This window comes from Microcebus murinus, chromosome 9 (genome assembly GCF_040939455.1).
Source record: "Microcebus murinus isolate Inina chromosome 9, M.murinus_Inina_mat1.0, whole genome shotgun sequence".
Lineage (NCBI taxonomy): Eukaryota > Metazoa > Chordata > Mammalia > Primates > Cheirogaleidae > Microcebus > Microcebus murinus.
This window is the reverse complement of record NC_134112.1, coordinates 46,894,128-46,920,806: the sequence shown is the minus strand read 5'-3', so window position 1 is coordinate 46,920,806 and position 26,679 is coordinate 46,894,128. Positions and strand designations below refer to the sequence as shown.

At 34.6% G+C, this 26,679-nt stretch overlaps 1 protein-coding gene across 1 annotated transcript in view; it reads right to left on the bottom strand.

The window, feature by feature from the left end:
* Positions 1-1,416: 1,416 nt before the first annotated feature.
* Positions 1,417-26,679, bottom strand: part of KRIT1 (KRIT1 ankyrin repeat containing) — a 41,771-nt gene continuing 16,508 nt past the window's right edge. The window contains exons 10-18 of the mRNA XM_012779624.3: positions 24,533-24,689; positions 23,762-23,869; positions 21,438-21,594; positions 20,508-20,659; positions 15,158-15,324; positions 14,083-14,170; positions 13,391-13,597; positions 2,854-2,970; positions 1,417-1,621 (exon numbers count right to left, since the gene is read on the bottom strand). Of these exons, the coding sequence (XP_012635078.1) occupies positions 1,553-1,621; positions 2,854-2,970; positions 13,391-13,597; positions 14,083-14,170; positions 15,158-15,324; positions 20,508-20,659; positions 21,438-21,594; positions 23,762-23,869; positions 24,533-24,689 (1,222 nt within the window). The 3' untranslated portion in view covers positions 1,417-1,552. The remainder of the gene's footprint in view (positions 1,622-2,853; positions 2,971-13,390; positions 13,598-14,082; positions 14,171-15,157; positions 15,325-20,507; positions 20,660-21,437; positions 21,595-23,761; positions 23,870-24,532; positions 24,690-26,679) is intronic.

Genomic DNA, 26,679 nt, shown 5'->3' with positions numbered 1-26,679 from the left:
AGAATCAAAAGTGCCTAGCACAGAATTAAAGATAAATCAGGCTTTCTTATTAACCTTACTTAACCATATAATCTTAATTATTTTTTGAGATAGAGTCTCACCCTGTCACCCTGGGTAGAGTGCAGTGGCATCATCATAGCTCACTGCAACCTCAAATTCCTAGGCTCAAGTGATCCTCCTGCCTCAGCCTCCAGAGCAGCTGGGATTACAGGCAGGTAATATGACACTAGGCTAATTTTTCTAATTTTAGTAGAGATGGGGTCTCACTCTGGCTTAGGCTGATCTCAAACTCCTGAATTCAAGCAATCCTCCTGCCTCGGCCTCCCAGAGTACTAGGAATACAGGCATGTGTCACTGCGCTGAGCCCATATAATCTTAATTTTAATAAGGCTTAGACACAACACCCTTAAAAATAAGTAGAAGTTAATGTAAAGAGTAAATAATGATATATAAAAATTACTTGCAATCTGTAGGGCAACTTTAAATTGGACTATTACATCTCCAAACTTATTTCCAAGTCATCAGTCTATTAATCTGAAAAGACTGTAGTTTCTAGTTTATTAAACAGCACAAGTTTAATAGTTTGCTCCTTATCTATATCAATACTCAAGTTTACTCCTAATCTATATCAGTACTCCCCTAAATGAAACCACCAGATGTTTGGTGATCTACTTCCTACAATGCAAAGGCAATATAAATAAACCACCAAGTCAACTCATAAAAAATACAGCATGTATTTAACAAATGCAACTATAATATACAGGGATTGTCATTTAAAATATGTGTTTATATATGTGTGTGCTTGTGGGCCAGGCAGTTTTGTATAATATCTCAACTTTAATAATCTAAATTCCTTGTTGGATCTGGAATTATTTCAACAGAAAAAAGCTAAAAACAAAACCAAACTTAGGAAAAGCTTCCAGGCTCTGCTACTTCCAGAGAGTGAGTGAATTTATCTGGAGTATCTGAAATCTTCATTTTTAAGAGGCACGTAGGTAATTAGGATATAAGGGGTTCAAGATCTATAATTTAAAAAACACTATCATATACTAGATATACATTTTAGCTTTTAAAAACATGTTGAGAAATGTTTATAGATTGCAGAAAACTGTTTTCAATAAGTGTTATATGGTTCAAATAGAAAATACATTTTTGTTATTCAAATCATGTTGACTTTCAATATATTTAGAAATAACACACAAAGTTATACCAAAGCTACATTTTAATCTCATCACATTCCACTCCAAATTCTTTACCATTTACCAAAAATAACTTTTTATAAAGCTTACTGTTTTTCTAATATTATACACACTTATCAATCTACAATTTTTTGTGTTTCTCTCAAAAAACTAGAATAGCTTATGAGGATATTATATAAAACTAATTGGTATATTACACACCAAACATAAGTACAGATTCTGTACAATGTAATAATATACATATTTATTACAAGAGACTAAATACCTTGTTAAAAGTAATATTTTAAGAAATCTTTCATGGAAAAAACTCTGCATTACAAAATGTGGTGGCTTGAGTACCAGCTACTTTCCTTTCACGAATTTCTTTCGGTGGGCATTAACTGTCCATTTAGCTTCATTAACAGTTTCACCACGAGCCCAGCCTATAAAGTAAAATATACGTCAACAATAAATATGAAACATGTAAGAATGTTTAAAGGACATACATGGCAGTGGGCAGTTCCCTATCTATTTGAAAAAGAACTTTCCTATTAGGAGGCAGTTGGTTAAGAAATAGTACAGGCCGGGCGCGGTGGCTCACGCCTGTAATCCTAGCTCTCTGGGAGGCCGAGGCGGGCGGATTGCTCGAGGTCAGGAGTTCAAAACCAGCCTGAGCAAGAGCGAGACCCCGTCTCTACTATAAATAGAAAGAAATTAATTGGCCAACTAATACATATACAAAAAATTAGCCGGGCATGGTGGCGAATGCCTGTAGTCCCAGCTACTCGGGAGGCTGAGGCAGGAGGATTGCTTGAGCCAGGAGTTTGAGGTTGCTGTGAGCTAGGCTGACGCCACGGCACTCACTCTAGCCTGGGCAACAAAGCGAGACTCTGTCTCAAAAAAAAAAAAAAAAAAAAAAAAAAAAAAAAAAAAAGAAATAGTACAGAGGGAGTATTTTTTTTTTTTTTTTTTTTTTGAGACAGAGTCTCGCTTTGTTGCCCAGGCTAGAGTGAGTGCCGTGGCGTCAGCCTAGCTCACAGCAACCTCAAACTCCTGGGCTTGAGTGATCCTTCTGCCTCAGCCTCCCGAGTAGCTGGGACTACAGGCATGCGCCACCATGCCCGGCTAATTTTTTATATATATATCAGTTGGCCAATTAATTTCTTTCTATTTATAGTAGAGACGGGGTCTCGCTCTTGCTCAGGCTGGTTTTGAACTCCTGACCTTGAGCAATCCGCCCGCCTCGGCCTCCCAAGAGCTAGGATTACAGGCGTGAGCCACAGCGCCCGGCCCCAGAGGGAGTATTTATTCAGGCTTTTTGAAAGGACTTAAGAAGCAACCCACTGGATATAACTAGGGACTCAGGCAGGTCAAGAACAGAGAAAGACTTCTTAATACCTTCAAAGAAGAGACAGGGAATATTGACCAGAATTAAAAGAAATGGCACAAGAAAGAGTCTAATTGTTATAAGACTAAAACAAATTATTCAGATAAGTTTTTGGCTTTCCTTGCTTAGGAAAGGCCTGCCTTTATTTTTGGTCTTAAATATTTTAATTTCATATAGTATTAGAGACTTTCCTTGAAGTTAAATGGATTACATCACTTTAAAAAAAAGAAATAACTTTACTAACAAAGTAGTTCATTATAAAATTAAAAATAATAGACAAATATTTACCTGTTTTGTATGTACTATAAAGCTCATTTTATTTTCCATACTATGGATCTGAAAACAAGTATCAGCATCTCCTAATTGCCACATAAAGCAACCATACTTAAGACTGATGAGTAAAGCCTGCAAGGTAATAGAAAATCATTATATTGAAATACATATTAAAAACACTACTTTCTGTACTAACTACATTTATCTACTCAGGTCTAAACATAATTGTTCTGAATGATATAATAAAGCCTATTCAAAGTGCCCACACTAACCTCATACAGCCTGCAGCGCAGAACCACACAGACTGGCAGAAGACTGCCTCGAGCAATGATATTCTTTGTATAAGATTGATAAAAAATTTTAAAGATGCCCATTCTATCTGTGACTTCCAGGATAATGAAATGTACCACAATCTTTTACTTTTTGCAGGTTACAAACTACCTGTTTAATTTACTCAGTACCTTCCTTTTTTTTTTTTCTTGTCTCCTACGGTCTTATCTGAATAATCAGTACCTTTCTTTTGAATATTCCTATAGTACTTTCAGATCTGAAATTTATGCAATAGGGGTAACCTGCTGATTTACACAATCTCATTCCACTGAAAATAAGTACACTGATATATTTAGTATAAAAATAATATACCCTTCATAGATCCAACTATTTAAAAAGCAATATTAGAGTAACCCATTCCTACACTCTCCTAACATAATGCTGTATTTAACCAGGCATTTGATATAATCTTATTTAATTTTCCCCAGCAGTAACTTGCACAGTCTTGACCTATGCATATATTTTTTGTGTAGACATATATAAAGTGTTCATGCCATCCTTTAAAATATATATGTTTAGAAACATTAGCTTTCTATAAGTAGAAATTCTTTAATATTGACAGTAAATAATAAACCACAGATACGCCAAAAAGATAATGGGCTAAGGCATTTTTAAAGTGCGGTTCTGCAAATGAAAGACTGTAATTAATTTACATGAGTATATATTATGTACAACAGAAAACTAATAACATTTTGTTTAAAAATCAACTATCTACATTCATATTATAAAATATAATTTTACACAAAGGATATGCTAAAAGAGCTACTTATCAAGGTACAGACTGAAATATTGAGTCAAGATATCATACTACCTTAAACTATTTTTCAGATCAATGACCTGAAATTTCTTTAACTAAACACTAGAAAACAGTCTATTAATATGGCCTCAAAAACAGTTTGATATACATAAAAAATACATCTGTGGTACAGGAACTCCTCAATTATATGGAGTTCAGATTTCCAAAAAAAGTACTGAGCCCATAGTTAAAAATAAGTTTGGTTGTTGGCCAGGCATGGTGGCTCACGCCTGTAATCCTAGACTCTGGGAGGCTGAGGTGAGAGGATCGCTCAAGATCAGGAGTTGAAGACCAGCCTGAACAAGAGTGAGACTCCTGTCTCTACTAAAAATAGAAAGAAGTTAGCTGGACAACTAAAAATATATAGGAAAAATTAGCTGGGCATGGCGGTGCATGCCTGTAGTCCCACCTACTTGGGAGGCTCAGGCAGAAGGATTGGTTGAGCCCAGGAGTTTGAGGTTGCTGGGAGCTAGCCTGACACCACAGCACTCTAGCCCAGGCAACAGAGCAAGACTCTGTCTCAAAAAAAAAAAGTTTGGTTGTTAAGGATAATGTGCAGTGAGGAAGGAATTCTTAAGAAACACAAACAATGAAAACAGCTGAATGGAGTGGAAGAACCAAAGAATCCACATAGTGGTTTTAAGTAATCACTTTGCTTCAGAAGGAAAAAGCAGCTCTCATTAGGAGGTAAAACCTACAATGGGCAAGGTACTTAATGAGGGAAATAAAAAATCACAAGAGAAATAGTTGAGAGGAGTAGTTGAAGGCAAAAAAGGAAAACCCACAGAAGTCAGAAGCAGCATACAGGTGACCAGCAGACAGGAGAAATAGTGATTTGACAATTGGTAATGTAGAATGGCACTATCTGGGTTTTTAAACAACCCAGTTTCACTTCAGAAGAAGTTTCCCTGGTGGTCTTTGTGATCAGGATTCAGTTCTCTCAGAAGGGCATTAGGATCAACATAAATTGACATCAGCAAAGGACAGTCTATTGCCTGAGTGTAGTAGTGGTACCATTAAGGTTGAAGACATATTCACAAGTACAATTCAGTTGTGAAGACTCCAACACACTCACTATAGTAAAACACTGAGCTGCAATACAGTGCATTGATCTACTCAATTGTGTTTATATTTTATGTAAGTAGAAAAGTCTTTGATGAGCATATACAATTGGCTGAGCTACATTTTCTGATGAGCAACTTTGATAATTTCAAAGAGAAACAAGATAAAGTAAAAGTAATTGATACAAAAACACAGCTGTTTCCTATGGCTTTTCTTGAGAATTATTCTAAGGCTGATATATCCCATGTAGAGTTTAAATGCAAATGGAGGCATTTTTGCAGTTGAATGTGTTTACTCTATTTTAGCAAATCTTGTCAAATTCAAGTCTAGTAGGTCTTGGTGAATCTGGGACAACCGAGGACAAGCTGGTTGTTCTCACATTTGATGGCTGGAATATGTAATCATCTTAGAGCTTTCAAAGGTGCAATAAATTTATCAGTGGCTTACAGAGCAGAAGGTAATGATTAGATGGACAGAAAATATCTTTACCTTTCGGTTCAATCATCTTTTTATATACTCAAGGATAGCATTTTTATTTATATTCTAGAAATTGAATCTCTTATCCTGAAAGAGCACACTGTTTAATAATATTACTATCATCCTTCTGCCTGCTACTGCTATCTCATTTATTCAACTCCTGGACCAGAATATTATTCATAATATGAGATGTTATAGAGATATTGATAAACCATCATTTGAATACTATATAAAACTTTGTATTATTGTCTAAATTTGGAATGCTATCAAAAGTCAAACAAAATACAGCTTAGAGAAATGGCACAGTATTACATCCACAGCCTCACCATCCAGTTCTATGAAACAGGATTTGTAGATGCTGGTATAAAATGCTCTGAAATAGCAAAGGAAAAATTTCTTGAAATGGTGGGGGGCATTTCTCCTTCATTTCCTTTAGCAAACAGTACAACAGAAATAGAAAAGTGGTTACAAGCTAATAAACAGGAGCCTATTTGTTGTGAGCAAAATAGTTTTAATAGGAATGATAAGGAAATAAACAAAAGCAAGTTAACTATATGAGACTTCAAGAAATCAAGCTCCAGGTCAATTACTGAAATCAGACACTGTTCCACTCTTTGTCCCTAGATATTCTCTATCTCCATCCACAGGCATATCTAACAGCATAGTAAAATAACTGTTGTCCATAAAGATGACCCTGAGTTAATAAGAAATGACTAAAGTTATTTCATTATAAATAAAGACATAAAAGTAAGAAAAATAAAATTAGGTTTATGAAGAATTGTTAATCTAAAATGCCTTTTTTTTTTATTTCGGCATATTATGGGAGTACAAATTTTAAGGTTTCAATAAATGCCCTTTCCCCCCTCCCCCCACAAGTCTGAGTCTCCAGCATGACCATCCCCCAGATGGTGCACATCTCACTCATTATGTATGTATATACCCGCCCCCTCCCCCCTGCCCAATACCCTATTACTGTAGTACCTATGTGTCTACTTAGGTGCTGCGCAGTTAAAACCAGTTTACTGGTGAGTATATGTGGTGCTTGTTTTTCCATTCTTGGGATACTTCACTTAGTAGTATGGGTTCCAGCTCTAACCAGGAAAATATAAGATGTGCTATATCACCGTTGTTTCTTAGAGCTGAATAGTACTCCATGGTATACATATACCACATTTTATTAATCCATTCTTAGATAGGCACTTGGGCTGTTTCCACAGCCTTGCAATTATGAATTGTGGTGCTATAAACATTCCAGTGCAGATGTCTTTTTGTAGAGTGTCATTGGGTCTTTTGGGTAGATGCCCAGTAATGGGATTGCTGGATCAAATGGTAGATCCACTTGTATCGCTTTAAGGTATCTCCATATTGCTTTCCACAGAGGTTGAACTAGTTTGCAGTCCCACCAGCAGTGTAGGAGTGTTCCTCTCTCTCCGCATCCACGCCAGCATTTATTGTTTGGAGACTTTTTGATAAAGGCCATTCTCACTGGAGTTAAGTGATATCTCATTGTGGATTTGATTTGCATTTCTCTGATGACTAAAGATGTTGAGCATTTTTTCATGTTTGTTGGCCATTCTTCTGTCTTCTTTAGAAAAGTTTCTGCTCAAGTCCTTTGTCCACTTTTTAATAGGGTTATTTGATTTTTTCTTGCTGATTTTTGTGAGTTCTAAGTATATTCCAGTTATCAGCCCCTTATCAGATGCGTACAATGCAAACATTTTCTCCCATTCTGTAGGTTGTCTGTTTACTTTCATGACTGTTTCTTTGGCTGTGCAGAAGCTTTTTAGTTTGATCATGTCCCATTTATTTATTTTTGTTGCTACTGTGATTGCCTTAGGGGACTTCTTCATAAACTCTTTGCCTAGGCCGATGTCTAGGAGAGTGTTTCCAACTTTTTCCTCTAGAATTCTAATAGTTTCATACCTTAGGTTTAAGTCTGTTATCCAGCGTGAGTTGATTTTTGTGAGAGGTGAAAGGTGTGGGTCCTGCTTTAGCCTTCTACAAGTGGCTATCCAGTTTTCCCAGCACCATTTATTGAAAAGGGATTCTTTTCCCCAGCGTATGTTTTTGTCTGCTTTGTCAAAGATTAGATGGCGGCCGGGCACAGTGGCTCACGCCTGTAATCCTAGCACTCTGGGAGGCCGAGGCGGGCGGATTGCTCAAGGTCAGGAGTTCAGAACCAGCCTGAGCAAGAGCAAGACCCCGTCTCTACCATAAATAGAAAGAAATTAATTGGCCAACTAATATATATATAGAAAAAATTAGCCGGGCATGGTGGCGCATGCATGTAGTCCCAGCTAGTCGGGAGGCTGAGGCAACAGGATTGTTTGAGCTCAGGAGTTTGAGGTTGCTGTGAGCTAGGCTGATGCCATGGCACTCATTCTAGCCTGGGCAACAAAGCGAGACTCTGTCTCAAAAAAAAAAAAAAAAAAAAAAAAAAAAAAAAAAAGATTAGATGGCTATGTGAGGATAGTTTTATATCAGGATTCTCAGATCTGTTCCACTGGTCACTATTCCTATTTTTGTGCCAATACCATATTGATTTAATTACTACAGCTTTGTAGTATAGTTTGATATCTGGCATATTAATGCCTCCCATTTTGTTTTTGTTGCCTAGAATTGCTTTTGATATTCGGGGTCTTCTTTGGTTCCATACGAAGCATAAAATTATTTTTTCCATATCTGTGAAGAATGCTGATGGGATTTTAATAGGTATTGCATTGAATCTGTAGATCAGTTTGGGTAGTATAGACATTTTAATGATGTTGAGTCTGCCGATCCACAGGCATGGTATGGATTTCCATCTGTTTACATCCTCTGTTATTTCCTTCCTCAGGGTTTCATAGTTCTCCCTGTAGAGGTCTTTTACCTCCTTGGTTAAGTATATTCCTAGATACATTAATTTCTTTGTTGCTATTGTGAAGGGAATTGAATCTTTGATTTGGTTTTCAATTTGATTGTTGTTGGCGTATATGAATGCCTCTGATTTCTGTGTATTGATTTTGTATCCTGAGACTTTACTACATTCACTTATCAGTTCCAGGAGTTTCTTGGTTGAATCTTTGGGGTTTTCTAAATATAATAAAAAAATCCATACCATGCTGATCATATCATGAGCAAACGGTGAAAGTTTGATCTCTTTTGCCCTATTTGGATACCTTTAATTTCACTTTCCTGTCTGATTGCTATAGCCAGGACTTCCAGCACTATGTTGAACAGAAGTGGAGATAGTGGGCAGCCTTGTCTGGTTCCAGTTCTAAGTGGGAAGGATTTCAATTTTTCCCCATTCAGTATGATGTTGGCTATGGGTCTGTCATATATGGCTTGTATCATTTCTAGGTTTGTTCCTTCTATGCCTATTTTATTAAGTGTTTGTATCATGAAAGGGTGTTGAATTTTGTCAAAAGCTTTTTCTGCATCTATTGAAAAGAATCATGTGGTCTTTGTTTTTGCTTCTGTTTATGTGGTGAATTGCATTTATAGATTTACATATGTTGAACCATCCCTGCATCCCTGGGATGAAGCCCAGTTGGTCATGATGGATTATTTTTTTGATAAGCATCTGGATTCGGTTAGCTAAGATTTTGTTGAAAATTTTTGCATCTATATTCATTAGGGATATTGGTCTGTAGTTTTCTTTTTTTGTTGCATCCTTTCCTGGTTTTGGTATCAGAGTAATATTCGCTTCATAAAAGGTGTCGGGGAGGTTTCTGTTCTTCTCGATGTTGTGGAATAGTTTCTACAAGATAGGTACTAGTTCTTCTTTGTAAGTGCGGTAAAATTCCGGTGTGAAACCATCTGGACCAGGACTTTTCTTTTTAGGGAGATTTTTAATTGCTGTTTCTATTTCAGCTCTTGAGATTTGGCTGTTTAGGAAATCTATTTCTTCCTGGTTGAGCCTAGGGAGGCTGTGTGTTTCTAGAAATTTGTCCATTTCATCCACATTTTCCAGTTTGTGTGCATAAAGATTTTTGTAGTATTCATACATTATATCTTGGATCTCTTTGGGATCAGTTGTGATGTCTCCTTTTATGGTCCTGATAAGGACTAAAAATCTCTAATAAGCTTATTAGAGATTTCTCTTTTCTGCTTTTCGTTAGCTTAGCAAATGGCATGTCAATTTTGTTTATTTTTTCAAAGAACCAACTTTTTGCTTTATTAATCTCCTGAATAGCTTCCCTGTTTTCAATTTCGTTTAGTTCTGATTTGATCTTGTTGATTTCACTTCTCCTGCTAGGTTTGGGGTTGGTCTGTTCTTTTTCCAGCTCTTTGAGTCATTTCATTAGATTGTCTATCTCTGATCTTTTTGACTTTTAGTTATAAAAAATGCCTTTTAAAAATGCATAAGCTTAGTGATTATGTTAACTCATTTGGAAAATGGTCTATTCTTAAAAAAGCTGAATAAATTAAATATGATTTTGTTTTTTTTGAGACAAAGTCTTGCTTTGTTGCGCAGGCTAGAGTGAGTGCCGTGGCATCAGCCTAGCTCACAGCAACCTCAAACTCCTGGGTTCAAGTGATCCTACTGCCTCAGCCTCCCAAGTAGCTGGGACTACAGGCATGTGCCATCATGCTCGGCTAATTTTTTCTCTATATATTAGTTGGCCAATTAATTTCTTTCTATTTATAGTAGAGATGGGGTCTCGCTCTTGCTCAGGCTGGTTTCGAACTCCTGACCTTGAGCAATCCTCCCGCCTTGGCCTCCCAGAGTGCTAGGATTACAGGCGTGAGCCACCTTGCCCTTGTCTGGGGGCTTAGGGATCAACCTGCCACTCGCTACTGGCAAGTGTGCACCTCAGGTGGGCCTGAGAATGAGTCCGTCTTGCCCACCATCACAGCCTCCTACACCTGATCATGCCATCTGGGGGCCTGAGGACTGAATAATCCAGTTACTTGTTGCCAGGGCCTGTGAGCAACATGGGGGCATGAAGACAGGCCCATCCATCTGTCATTGGTACCCGCGCATGTCATCCAGGAGCCTGGGGACCTATTCCACCTGTAGCTGCTGATAGCCACATGCACCATCAGGAGGCCTGAGGACAGGCCTGCTCTGCCTACCATCCCTGCCACCTGTCTGCAGGTCTAGAGATTGACCCACCCCATAAATAACTGCTGGTGCCACACATATAATCTGGGAGCCTGAGAGCAGGCCTGCCCTGCCCACTGCTGCCACCACTAGTGCCCAAGTACCAGTCTGCTTAGAGTCCCTGTCCCAGCAAAGCCTTACTTTAGCCTCCATTACCAATCTCGGAATAAGACACTGAGTAACTCACAAACACCACTAATGCTGACTACAGCTGAAGAAATTATCTGGAGACCACACTACTGTGTCCACCAAGAATTAAAGCCAAAGCATCATACCCAACCAACACTATAGATAGCCAATCTATAAAATTGGAAGAAGTGACTGTTTTACCAGATGCACAGATAAAAGCAAGAAAATATGACACCTCCAAAGGAACACGATAATTCTCAAGTAGCAAAACTCAGGCAAAGGAAACCTATGAGATGCCTGAAAAATAATTCAAAATAATGATATTAAAGGAACTCAGTGAGATATAAGAGAACACAGATAAACAATACAAAGACATTCAGGAAAGTATTCATGAACTAAATGAGAAATTCAACAAACAAGTAGATATCATACAAAGAACCAAAAAGAAATCCTGGAACTGAAGAATTTAATTAATGAAATTAAAATTGGGAGCTTCAACAACAGATCAAGCAGAAGAAAGTTGTTCTGAGCTGAAAGACAGGTCTTTTCAAATAACTCAGTCAGACCAAAAATGAAATAAAAAACAATGAAGAAAGCCTACATGACATATGGAATACCCATCAAGCAACCAAATGTTAAAATACTGGGATTTTAAGGTGAAGAGATGGGCATAGGCATAGATAAACTACTTAATGAAATAAAAACTGAAAACTTCCCAAGTCTTAAGAGATACAGACATCAAGACACATGAAGCTCAAAGATCCCTAAACAGATTTAACCTAAAAAGGTCATTTCCAAGGCACATTATAGATAAGCTGTTAAACATCAAAGACAAAGAATTCTAAAAAAAAGGAAGAGTAGAAAGTCACATATAAAGGAATCCCCATCAGACTAACAGCAGATTTCTCAGCAGAAACCATGCACATCAGGAGAGAATGGGATGATATATTCAAACTGCTGAAAGGAAAAAAAAAATGACAGCCAAGAATACTATATGAAGCAAAACTATCTTTCAAAACAAAGGAGAAGAGTCAATGAGGATTGTCAAGGAAAAAAGAGAAAAGAAAAAATTAATTAATTTTTTTATATATACAATTAAAAAAACAAAACAAAGGAGAAATAAAGTATTTTTATATAAGCAAAAACCAAGGGAACTCATTACCATTAGACTGGCCCTATAAGAAATGATTAAGGGAGTCCTTTATCTGGAAGTAAAAGGATGACAAAGTATAAAACTCACTGACAAAGCAGACACACAAAGGAAAAGAGAAAGGAATCAAAAGTTATCGTTACCAACCATCAATGATAAGCAATAAGAGACTAAGAAAGGAGCAAAAGATATACAAAACAACCAGAAAACAATTAACAAAATGACAGGCATAAGTCCTCACATATCAATAATAAATAACCCTGAATGTGAATGGATTAAATTTCCCACTTAAAAGATATAGATTGGATGAATGGATTAAAAACACACGACTCAACTACATACTGCTGACAAGAAACTCATTTCACTTGTAAAAACACATGTTGGATAAAAGTGAAGGGACTGAAAAGATATTCCACACAAACGGACCAAAAGAGAGCAGGAATAGCCACTGGATATTGGACAAAACAGACTTAAAGCTGAAAACTGTAAAAAGAGACAAAAGGGTCATTATATAATTAGAAAGGCATCAATTCAGCAAAAGGATATAACAATTCTACCATATTCTAACATATCTACCAAGACATATCTACTCAGACATATCTGAGCACCTAGAGAGAGATTCCAATATAATATAATAGTTGAGGGATTTCAACACTCCACTCTCAGCTTTGTAAAAATCATCTAGACAAATTATCAACAAAGAAACATTGGAATTAAATTACACTTTAAACCAAATAGACCTAACATATTTACAGAACATTTCATCCATCAGGTGCAGAATACACATTGGTTATGTTGAAATCCTAACTCCCAATGTCAACATATTAAGAGACAGGGCCTTTGGGAGGTAATTATGTCATGAGGAGAGAACCCTCATGAATGAGATTAGTGCCTTTATAACAGAGACCGCAGAGAGCTATCTCATTCCTTCTGTTATGTAAGGATACAAGATGTCAGCAGTCTACAACCCAGAAGGCCCCCACTAGAACCTGACCATGTTAGTGCTCTGATATCAAACTTTGTACTTCCAGACTTTGAGAAATAAACTTCTTTTATTTATAAGCCAATCAGGTACTTTGTTATGGCAGCCTGAACTAAGACAGGTATGTAGTGAAGTCTCCCTCCTAACTCCTGTTCCCAGTTTCCTGGTTCCCTTCTTTAAAAGCTTCAAGTATTTTATGCACCCACAAGCGACATGTACTTATGTAAAGACAGTCTTCACTTCCTCCCATTTTTATACAAATGGTGGCACATTACATGTGTTTCAGCAACTTACTTTTTCACTAACCTGGAGATAGTTCTAAAGAATAAAATATTCTTTATTCTTTTGCATAGCTGAAAGATATTCCAAAGTACAAATGTAGTATGTTAACCCCAACTGACAGTCATTTAGTTTTCCCCCTCATTTTTTCTAATGAATAAAGTTGCAATGAATAGTTTTGTATATGCCACTTCTTCATGTAGGCTGGCACTGTTATTTTAGATATACGATTTGACTGGTCAAAAATATTTGAAAATGTACCTTAGTTTCCATGTTGAGGAGATGAAGTCCTTTTATATTCACTCCTACATACACAGGGATAACTTTATGATTGCTGGGGCTTGCCTTTGTAAATATCTGTCCTGTGAAAAATGCTGCTCCATATGTAGGAATTTCCCAACAATTCTGTAAGAACATGCGCTGAAGGTGATGCATTTCTTTACTGACACCCTCACTTGTACTAAGATTCTAAAAACAAATATGGTAAAATAAAAATAAAAAGAGATGTGAAAGGAGAACATAACTTTGATACTCCATATAGGTTAACTAAATAGTTTATAAAGTCAAGGCTGCCCCCACTGAAAAATAAATTTATGGCATATTATATCAAGAGTACTTTTTCTCTTCTGATCTTAATATTAAAAAAAAATCAGGATCTAAAATTATTGTCTATTCTATTAGGTTTTAAGTGCCTCATGGGTAGGGATAGTATATTATGCCAAATTTTTATCTTTAGCCCTTATCACAGCATTCAGCACATAAAGGTATTCAGCATTCAGAAGGTATTCAGGAAAAATATCTTGCTACTTTCAATTTCAGGCATTGTGACCAAGAAGATCCACTTTTAATTTCATGACTATAAATATAATGTGCCTATGTTTAAATTATTAATAACACTAACAAAATTTTAACTAGGGTATAAAATGCCTCTTTATTTCTATTAAACATCTTACCTTGTATTCATGAAGTATTCGATTTGTCCAGTGAGGTGCCTTACTTTTCAGTTTGGTAATAGGTACAATGGATTTGAGATTTTCTTCACTGTAAGCACACATGCCAACATCCATTAAATAAATCATCTTTAATAGCTAAAGTACAATAATCATTCTGTCACATACGACTTTAACATAATTTTTAAATTGAAAACTACTATGTTGTAATATATCAGAGAACTTGAAAAATTTTAAGCAAAAGCCACAATCCTAACACTATCGATTTACAGAAATGTTTCTTCTTTCAATAACCGGAAAAAATTTTTGAAAATTGAAAACCACAACAAATTATAGATGTACTCAAATCTCTGTGTTTTCTCTGAAAGACTGAATATGAAACTAGTTTTTATGGTGGGATTTTTAAGTGCATCTGCCTTATAAAATTTTTTTACTATGTATTCAAGTCAGGTTTTAGTGAACTTATTTAAACATATCATAAAGAAATATAAATTAAAGAAAAAAATATAAAGTATATCAAACTATAGTCAAATATAAGAAAAATAACTTTGGAGACTGTAACTTCAAGAATGTCTTACTATTATAGTTTTTTTCCCTTATCCTATGTCTTTTTTTTTTTTTTTTTTTTGAGACAGAGTCTCACTTTGTTGTCCAGGCTAGAGTGAGTGCCGTGGCGTCAGCCTAGCTCACAGCAACCTCAAACTCTTGGGCTCAAGCGATCCTCCTGCCTCAGCCTCCCGAGTAGCTGGGACTACAGGCATGCGCCACCATGCCCGGTTAATTTTTTATATATATATCAGTTGGCCAATTAATTTCTTTCTATTTATAGTAGAGATGGGGTCTCACTCTTGCTCAGGCTGGTTTTGAACTCCTGACCTTGAGCAATCCGCCCGCCTCGGCCTCCCAAGAGCTAGGATTACAGGCGTGAGCCATAGCGCCCAGCCTTATCCTATGTCTTTTATTATATAATACCAAACCAATGTAATGTATAAATATTTTTTAATAACATTTTTGAACTTTCCTGATTAAACAGAAACTTAAACATAACACAAGAGCATGTATTATATTAAATACTTACTTTAGAAAACCTTGCTTGTGTTTTTTACTTTCATAATTTCCATAAACTATTTGTAACAGAAGACTTGCCAATGTTATCAGTTTGGCATCAGGAGCTGTATAAAAGCCCTTCAATAAATTATATCTGGCTTCATCAAAGAGAATAAGAATTGCTAGTGGGTCTTCAATCTTAGAAAAGAAAGCATAATTTAGTTATTAGGCTAAAATTTCCTTTTACAAACACACAACTTGTCACTTATAATATGGGAAAAGCAAAGCTATGTGTTTATTATTGCTTTAGAACAGAGGTTGGCAAATTATTTTTTGTTAAGAGCCAGATGGTAATATTTTAAGCTTTGTAAACCATGCAATCTCTGCAATTGTGGCACAAAAGCAGCTACAGGCAATATATCAACCATCAACAAATAGGTATGGTAGTGTTCTAATAAAACTTATGTACAGATACTAAAATTCATAAAATTTTTACAACATGAAATACTGTTCTTTCAGTTATTTTTAATTACTGAAAAATATAAAAATCCAGCTTGTGGGATATACAAAAATAGGCAGCAGGCATATGGCCACAGACTATAGTTTGCTAACCCCTGATTTACTGTCTAATAATATTTTCATCAGTTTATGAATATGGATAATTTCTAGCATAATTATATCTAAATCATTATATTTCTGAAACATTTTCCTATTACATTTTTCTATGCTTCATAGTAGTTAACTTCAAAGGAGATAAAAGCGAGTATATTAATTCCCAGAAGGACAAATGTAGTTTATAAAAGCTTGCTTTAAAATATTTAAAAATTTTATTTGACTATAAGACTTTGTACTTTCAAATAACATTAAAGAGAGTATAGATTTTTTAAGTTTTAAAAAGTTTAGTTTTATTTTATCCAATAAGATTAATAAAGACTGAGAAATGCTAGTCTACAGAGTATATTTCTACTTTGAAATAATCCCATTAATAAAGTTGCTGAATGAATAAAGTATTTCAAAATATAATTCACAGTGATCCCACATGCTTATGGTAAAAATGTTTTGTCATATAACTAATTCTATTTTTCCATCTTATAATATTCTATTATGATTTTTAAAAAGTAAAACAGAATTTCATGGAAATAATAACAAATTAAAGATAGCATTCACTAGATTCTCTTAACTAGATCCCAAGGGTGGGAGCTATAAAAAATTTTTAAAAACAATTAGGAAAAATCGGAATTTGTAACAGATATTAGATATTATTATAGAAATACTAATTTTATTTGGTTGAAAATGATATTGGGGTATGTAGACATGTCCTTACTCTTAGAAGATGCATGCCAATGTACATGGAGATGAAATGCCATATCTGCAACTCACTTAAAAATGGTTCACAAACGAAAAAAGAAAAGATGAAGCAAATGTGGCAAGATATTAACTAGTGAATCTAATGAATGACATATATGGTATGCATTGTAATACTTTTTCAACTTTCCCATAGTTTTTAAAATCTCAAAATAAAATGTTGAAGAAAAAGACTGAATGGAAGCATATTTTTGTAATAAAAATTGACTTAGTAAATTTGAAGAGTTTGAGTAGATAATAACAGTTACAATTCCCAATAGTATGTTCAGTGGATTTTAGTCAACAATGAATCAGGCTATTTTCATCTGAAAAGAATGATATCAACCACTAAGTTGCCAACCCACAATTCTTCTATTTATCTGATGGTAGAAATAGGAATTTCTTAATTATATAATGAGTGAAAGAATACAACTATTACATCAGATTATCATGATATTCTGATTTAACTTAAGAATTTACTAAGCCTTGCTTCCTTTTTAGTTGAATCTACTTTATTTTATAGTACAATGATGCAATTTATTTATCATTCAAGTATTATCATTGCAGCTACGAGCCAACTTTTAAAATATTACTTGGGTGAAGAAGGAAGATAAACTGAGTATACTTAGATTACATGCAGATCTTATAGGCCTAATACATTTTTAAAACTGTAATAAAATAAATATAACACAAAATTTATGATTTTAACATTTTTAACTGCATAATTCAGTGGCATTAATTACATTCACAATGTTGTGCTACTGTCACCAGTATTTCCACAACTCACCACAAACTCTGTAACCATTAAGAATAACTCCTCACTCTACCCCCTAACCCAGGGGTCCTCAAACTTTTTAAACAGTGGGCCAGTTCACTGTCCCTCAGACCGTTGGAGGGCCAGACTATAGTTTAAAAAACTCTATGAACAAATTCCTATGCACATTGCACATGTCTTATTTTGAAGTAAAAAAAACCAACGTGCAAAAACACCCGCATGTGGCCTGAGGGCCATAGTTTGAGAACGCTTGCCCCAGCACCCCTGGTAACCTCTGGTCTACTTTTTGTTCTTTTGCCTATTCCAGATTGCTTAATATAGGCAGAATCATATAATATTTGTCCTTTTTGTGTCTGGCTTCTTTAACATAATGTTTTCAAGGTTCATCCTTATTGTACCATAAACTCATTCCTTTTTATGAGTGAATAATATTCCATTGTGTGTGTGTGTACATATATACCACATTTTGTTTGTCCATTCATTTGTTGATTTAGGTTGTTTCCACCTTTTTGGCTATTATGAATAACAGTGAATTGACATACTAGTATCTGTTTAAGTTCCTGTTTTCAATTCTTTCTTTCTTTCTTTCTATCTATCTATCTATCTATCTATCTATCTATCTATCTATCTATCTATCTACCTACCTACCTACCTACCTATCTTTTCATGCAAAAAAGTTTTAAATTTTTTTTTTTTTTTTGAGACAGAGTCTCGCTTTCTTGCCTAGGCTAGAGTGAGTGCCGTGGTGTCAGCCTAGCTCACAGCAACCTCAAACTCCTGGGCTCAAGCGATCCTCCTGCCCCAGCCTCCCAAGTAGCTGGGACTACAGGCACGAGCCACCATGCCCGGCTGATTTTTATATTATATATATTAGTGGCCAATTAATTTCTTTCTATTTTTATGGTAGAGAAAAGCCTCGCTCAGGCTGCTTTTGAACTCCTGACCTTGAGCAATCCGCCCGCCTCGGCCTCCCAGAGTGCTAGGATTACAGGCGTGAGCCACCGCGCCCGGCCAAGTTTTAAATTTTTATGAAGTCCAAGTTACCTATTATTTTTCTTATTGCTCATGATTTTAGTATCTTATCTAAGAATGCACTGTCAAATCCAAGGTCATGAAGATTTACCCCTATGATTTTCTCCTACAAGTTTTACAGTTTTAGCTTTTATATTTAAGTCATTGATAACATTTTGAATTAACTTTTGTATATGGTGTGAAGAGACTATTCTTTCTCCATTAAGATGGACTTGGCACCCTTGTCAAAAATCAATTGGCTATAGATGTATGGTTTTATTTCTGAACTCTCAATTTTATTCCATTGGTCTATATGTTTATATGCTTGTGCCACAATGTTTTGATTACTGTAGTTTTGTAGTATGTTTTGAAATTGGAAATGTGAATCCCTCAACTTTACCATTCTTTCTTCAAGATTGTTTTGACTATTTGAGGCTCTTTGCAATTATACATGATTTTGAGGAATATCTTTTCCAGACCTGCAAAAAAGGCTGCTAGAATTTTGTTAGGGATTGCACTGAATATGTAGATCATTTTGCAAGTATTATCTTAAAAATATTAAATATTCCTAACCTTAAACATGGATATGGATTTCCAGTTATTTAGGTCTTAATTTTTCAGCAATGTCTTGTATTTTCAGTATACAAGTCTTGAATTTCTTTTGTTAAATTTAAACCTGGGTATTTTACTCTATTAGATGGTATTTTAATGGATATCTTAATTTCCTTTTTGGATTATTCATAGCTGGTGTATAGAAATAACAAATGATTTTTGTGTGTGGAGGTTTTATCCTGAAACTTTGCTGAATTAATTTATTAGTTCTAGTACCTTTCTTGTGAATTCTTTGGGATTTCCTATATACAAGATCATGTCATTCGTAAACGGAGATAGGTTTATTTTTTCCTTTCCAATTTGGATGGCTTTAATTTCTTTTTCTTGTCTAACTGCTCTGGATACAACTTCTAGTATAATGTTAAATAGCAGTGGTAAAAGTGGGCATTCTTATTTTGTACCTGATCTTAGAAGGAAAGTTTTCAATTTTCACCAATGAGTATGATCTTACCTGTGGGTTTTCGTAAGTGTTTTTTATCATGTGAGGAAGTTCCCATCTAATTCTAGTTTTCTAAGAGTATTTTTTTTCTTTTCTCATAAATGCATGTTGGATTTCATCAAATGACTTTTCTTTATCAGTTGAGACTATCATGTGGGTTCGTCCCCCACTTTACTCTGTTAATGTGATTCTATTTTTAAGAAATAATCAAGACCTTAGTTTTTGGGAAATTCACACAAATATTTATATAAATACCAGTATCTTTGGCTGAGAGGACTAAATTTTTCTTTAGCTTCATAATATAAGAGGGATAATAAACAGTTATACATAAAACATTTACCAAGTTTGGACATGGCTGTTGAAATTTTCGTGTGCTGAAATTTGCCTATGTTTAATATTGTCTTGGATAAAGAATCATGAAATGCATTGTAATTTTTTCTTCATCAATGTGGTGAGGCCTTGGAACAATTTTTTTTTTCAATTTGCACAGCTACCGCTGTATTAGATTATCACACCTCGTTTAAGTTGTTATAATCTCTCCTTTACATTTCTCCCTTGTCTGTTGATCCTTCCTATGGCATTATCTCACCTCTTCCCTAAAATTTACAGTAGTTCAAACCCAAACATACTTTTCTGGAACATACCTTCTTATCAAATGTAAATTCTATTCTCATTTTTTACTATCTACAAAGTTCTCTGCTTGAGTCAAGAATGGCTCCCTACTGAATGTTGAGAATATCTTTCATAGGTCCCCTTTGCAAATATCATCTTATCTACCCAGAATGTTTTTTCTGCTCTCTCCCACTCCAATGTATCTCTTTCTTCCTTTGAAATTTACACAACTGATTAGCTCTTTATTAAGTTTGTCCTTGACACTACTTCCTTTCTAACTATTCTAAAAAAATTTTTTTCTGTATAATTTTCTCCCCCATCTAATTGCTAATTTTCTTTAGGATAACTTCCCTATTTCTTTTGTACTCTTAAGACAATGGGAGTGGAAATGAAAAAAAAAAACAACCAAGGGCTTTGTAAGTAGACTAACCGAAACTACCACTCACCACAGGGATGTAAAGATTGAACAGAAAAACAGGTAAAACCTCCTAGTATATAAACAGTACAATTTCTGCCTTTAGTGTCTACAAGAGAAACTCAATAAGTTCCATGCATTTAAATAACTGTAAATAAGATTTCCAAGCAAACCTTCTTTTCAACTTCCAAAGGAAGTCTCACATCTCTTCTTAGGAAAAGCTGAGGTGTTTCCCTTTGGGGATCCAAATTAGTCAATTCTGCAAGTATTTCTGGCCAGTCACGAACATGTTGCAAGGGTTTATGATATGGTTTGAGTTGAAGGCCTAAAAAACATCTTTTCTTTTATAAATGATAATGTAAAAAAAATCAATTATATCAATATATAGAAATTTTGTACTAAACTATCTGCACTTAAGTGTTTAATACAAATGAAAGGTCTAAATTTAACTAAATATTTATTTTAATAAGTATTACTACCCAATTTGTAGTTTACTGCTTATTTTTAAGAACACAAGAATTACCAGATAATTTTTAAAGAAAATGTGTAAAATGTATATAAAATCCTTAATTCCATTATAGCCTATTTTTGGTGACATAATAAGTAGAATTTCGTGTTAAAAAGATACAATTAAACCATTAAATAACCAGTCACATCAATCAATTAAACTCTTTATGCATTTGCGATACTTTGAGGGACAAGTTTATTATGGCATTAGGCTGATTTTATATAAAAATGGTGATTTTAAATAGAAAACTAATATAAGAAAAAAGAACATCTGCATTATTTTAAGGTGAGCACTGAAAATAAAGCCAAGTTGTATGAGCACAACATTTAATGGTACTCAAATCAAATGCCATTGCCAGAGAAGAAGAATGTTGGCTTTTACTACTTAAAAAATGCTTTGAATGAAGGAAGGAATGGTGGCCCAGGGGCTTACCTGTTTCAGCAGTTTGAACACTAATAATTTATATGAAAGAGAAGAACATTGTATTATTTCAAAATTTAAAAGTCAGGAATAAACATACGTTATACATAAACTTACTAACCCACTCCCGAAAAGGAATAGTGAAGTTCACACAACAGAATAAAAACTTTCTTACTCAGGTTTTCTGAACAAATCCAAATAGTGAAATATTGCTGTGTTTCTTGAGAGAGACGCATTCCTTCCATTATCTGCTGCACTGTGGTATTATTTCCATGCTTCAATTCAACAGAACGGTATGATCCATCCATTCTGTATATTCGAACTTTTTCATACTAGGAAAGGAATGACAATAAATTATGCAACCTGCTTAAAAATTACATATCAGAGTCCAACAAGGTACTTTACTTTCAACTTCATATGCTTTATTATAGATTTCTGACTTGTAAAATATCAGAAATATTTTACCTGCTTCAGGTGAGATTCTGTTGGCAATATTTAAAAACATTTTATTCCATTATTTTTCTTCCTCTGGCTGGTTCACAGTCAAATCAGTTTTGGAAATGAAAATGTTTTTTTACAAAAATACTGAATTTCGGCTGGGTGTGATGGCTCACGCCTGTAATCCTAGCACTCTGAGAGGCCAAGGTGGGCAGATTGTTTGAGCTCAGGAGTTTGAGATCAGCCTGAGCAAGATTAAGACCCCGTGTCTACCAAAAATAGAAAAAATCAGCCAGGCATGGCGGTGTGTGCCTGTAGTCCCAGCTACTTGGGAGGCTGAGGGAGGATTGGTTGAGCCCAGGAGTTTGAGGTTACTGTGAGCTAGAATGACGCCACAGCACTCTAGCCCAGGCAACAGAGTGAGACTCTGTCTCAAAAAAAAAATACTGAATTTCAAATTCTTCTGAGAGGATGTTTTAGAGCCTTTCATGTACAATGTAAATATCATAGGAGAGAATCCAGCATTAGTTAAGTACTTCATGAGTCTAGTGGGTCACAAACCATACTATAGAAATATGTACCAGCAATAACTTGTCCTAAGAGGAATCTGTAATGGAGATTTTGCAGATAAGTTATCAAACAACAAACTTTAGGCCAGTTCCCTTCCTCCAATTCAGAAAATCCTAGAGACTAGTGGCATTATTAATAAATTTTTATTGTTATCAGAAGCAAATGATGCCCCGAAATAACTTCCAGGCCAGTTCATTTTAAATAAAAGTACCTGATTCTTCTTATTTTATACATTCACAATATAAAAATTATGCCAGGGATAAACATGTGTTAAAATTTATACATTAGAAAATAAACTGAAATGAAGTATAACATAACAATGCCTGTACTGCTTTATCTATTTCCTTGACTGTTTTTTGCTCTTAGAATAGTGTTTTGACTAAATGTGTATGAGTGTGTAGTATGTGTGCAATATTCCTTAAAGGCAGAGATCATATGTTCCTTATTGATTTCAGCATCTTATGAAATTAAATTTGCAGAGCTACTCAACAAATACTTATTGTTTAATTGATGGTTAAAGCCAGAAAAGGCTTAGGTATATGGGTTCTACCTGTTGGTATAAAGTTTTTTATCCTTTAGATCTGTTGGTACAGATTTTTTGATCTGGTTTGCAAGTTTTCAAATAGTTTTTAATTTAATCACAGGTGGGTGTGGTGTCACATGCCTATTATCCCAGCTCCTTGGGAGGCTGGAATGGGATGATCACTTGAGCCAGTAGTTCCAGGCTACAGTACACTATGATAGCACCTGTGCATAGCCACTGCACTTCAGCCTAGGCAACAAAGCAAGACCTTGTCTCAAAAAAGAAAAAATTAATGTTAATTTTATCATCACTATAACTTATAGGCATAACTGAGCTTCTTCTAATTGTTAATTCTTTTCTATATTAATGTCACAGCTAATTATAAATTAAACTTTACTCTTTTTAATACAACATTCTTTTAACAGCTATGTGTGCCCAGCATTAGATTTATGAATTTATTTCAGGCATAATTAGATGAAAAGGCTGGGTTGGATTAGCAGAATAGAAGAGCTAGGAAATCACCTATTTTATTTTTGTGAGGAGGAAAATGAGTCTATTATACAAAAACTAACTTGCTGAGAGCAAATTAAGGAATAATGTGCAAAGCTTTCACCTAAAAATATAAAAATGTTGCCTAAAAGACCTCAGAAGAGGGAAATGCTCCAATGAATAGATTAAAATCATGTGTAATTAGCACAAGTATAGGGATTATGCAACTGGAAATTAGATTAATTTTAAGTGTTTTGGAAGTTTTATTTAATTTTGCAAGTTTTATTTTATTATGCAAGAAGAGGTATCTGATTACGAGGGATGATAACAAGTTTAATACCTGTGAAATCTAACAGTGAGCTTTTATAGCAATAAAGAAGCCAGCCATTTATTCATCTTTCCACTCTTACCACCGATCTTTAAATTACCTATCAATATTTCTATGCTTGGCTCTAACAATTTATGAAGATAATTCTTACTGGCTTATTAATGGCTTCCTTCAATAATTTTGCAGCTTCTTCCCAATTATTTTGTTTATTTTCTTCACAAATGTTTAATGGAGATCTTCCTTGTTGATCTGTTATGTGCTAGAAGTAGGAGAAGGGGAGGGAGGAAAAACGGCATTACAAAATATGGTATCCCAAGGGAAAAATGTCATTCAACTAATCAGAGTTTCATAAAAAATAGACTCTTGTCAAGTGTTAACCATACAGTACATACTATACTTAAACAAAAATTGCCAAAGATAAAAGACTCAAAGCAATAATGGGATTGTTTTTTTAAAGTTCTGTTATAGATATAGCAACGGTATTAATACTATTATTTCCCCCTTTATGAAATACTTTTTACTACAAATTCTAGAAAATGGGTGGAAAACTTTTTCCTTTTGAAAGATATTTTGGGGAAATAGAATATAAAATGAAAAGAACTTAAATTTTATGTACCTTCTGGAGATGGATCATGGTGATGGTTGTACAATAATGTGAATTTACTTAATGCCAATGAACTGTACATCTAAAAATGGTTAAAATGGTAATTTTTGTGAGGTATATTTTACTACAATAAAATTTTTTTAAAATTTATATTCAAAGGTACAACTCTTATATATTAATTATTCTATAAAGTAACTGAATTTACTTTTATTTTTCAGCTGTCAAACGTACAATTGAACATTTTGGTGTCACTAAAATATCGTTACTCATTATTCACTGCTTGAACATTAAAAAAAAACAAACCTAGAAAATACTTACTCTGTCAACTTCCGGATGGTTTAGAAGAATCTGTACTATTTCAGCATGTCCTCCTCCAGCAGCAAAATGAAGTGGAGAACTAAGCTGTCCATTTAAAAGATTTGGATTGCACTTTCCTTTCTCTAACAATAAGCGAGTGGCCTCAACTTTTCCATACCTATTTTAAAAAAAAGCAATAAAACTTACCTAAAAAAGTCATCTGAAATATTTTTAAAAATTCAAATTTTGGATGCTATCTCAAAGAAATCTAAGATTTTTTTAGGACAGAGAGCAAGAGATTATTAAGACATCCACATAGATATTTCCAGTGATTAGGAATTTCTTATGAGTTTTTCTCATCAAATTCAACTGTTTCTATTTCTGATCAAGTGGGAGAAAATATAATATCAAATCTAGATAGAAAAGATGACAGAAATACACCACATAAAGTAGAAAAGTTATAAAGAGATACAATTTTTAGTCAAAAACAGGTTCATAATTAGAAAGTAACTCACAAGAAAGTTAGTAAGAATGTTTTTCACTTAAGTCTATAATTAACAAAACAGGCCCAAAGACATAATTCTACATGTATATATATTGTATATTAGACAGCGTGGGAGACAGAAAGATACATGGTCTCTGCTCTGAAAAGGTTTACACTGATGAGATACGATACACAGTCTCTGCTCTGAAAGGTTTACACTGTAATCAGAGAGGCAAAATATAAACATGAGATAAGTTACATAACATTGTAAAATTTAAGTACTGTAATGTTTTCAAGATAACAATCAATAAAATAAGGCACTTCTTATTTGTGAAATCAAAATAGCATATAATTAATGCTTTAAAAAATATCAGGAGAGACAGAAGTGACTCTAAGATAGTCCTGAAAAGTGTTCTGATAGAAGAACAATTCAAACTGGATTTTTAAATAGGAAAGAACTGAAGAGATGTTGAACAGAGGTAAAATATTTTAGGTAGAGGGAAAAGGAGCGAGCAAAGCAAGGTCTCAGAAGAGTATAAAAGCATGTGTCAGACACAGTGAGTCAACCATTTGGTTAAGAGCCAAAGACTTAGGTAAGGCTGCAATCTGAAGCAACAGTGGAAAGTAATTCATTGTTAGAAATGAGGAGGGAAACTTGGTTTTTAGATATGGTGCACTGAGGGGAAAACAGAACATCTTTAGAACTGATCTGATTTGCTCTCAAATTTTCCTCTCTTCTCCTTTACATGTACTATGCTTTTCCCATATCCCAAACCACCTATTTGTATCCTACCCCTTCTTATTTAGGTGATTTTTGACTCATGCTCTTTGTTCATTTTGTTCAGGTTAAATTCCACATGCCTCTGAAATAGTTTAAGATCCACCTCCTTTATATTCCCACTACGTTTTAGCATTTTGTTTTTGCTTTTTTTAAGATTTATTTCATTTTTTGCCTAATTTCATTCTTGTTTATGTACATCTCTTCTCTATCAGCCTGGAAGTTTCTTTAGGGACAGTGTCTTTATATCCTCCAAAGTGCCTTATGCACAAAAGATAAATGACTAAACTGTTTAATAGGCAATTGAAAATGAAGGATTGGTACTTAGGTGAAAGGCAAAGGCGTAGAATATCTATTTGAGAATGCATAAAATGACCTAACTGAAAAGTATCACTGTTAAGGCTGGGAGAATGGATGAAATCTCTCTATAAGAGAATTTAGAGAAAGATGATCATCTTAGAACATTAAAATCTATCTTGAAAAATATCCTTTCAAGAAAAGAGAGTGGAGGAGCAATTCAAGTAAAAAAAGTTTAATTAATACAAACATACACTTTGTGTGATGATTTAAAGTTTCCCAGGTATTCTTATTACTCAGTTTAAGAAAAAAGGGGAAAAAAGAAAAGAAAATTTCCAGGCACTGTTTTTTTTTTTTTTTTTTTAAGAGACAGAGTTTAACTCTGTCATTCACACTAGAATGCAGTGGTGGTTTGATCACAGCTCTCTGCAACCTCAAAACTCTCAGGCTCAAGCAATCCCCCTGGTTAAGCCTCCCACATAGCTAGGACTATGGGTACACACCACCATGCCCGGCTAATTTTTCTATATTTTGTAGAGATGAGGTCTTGCTATGTTCCATAGGCTGGTCTTGAACTCCTGGTCTCAAGTGATCCTCCTGCCTCAGTCT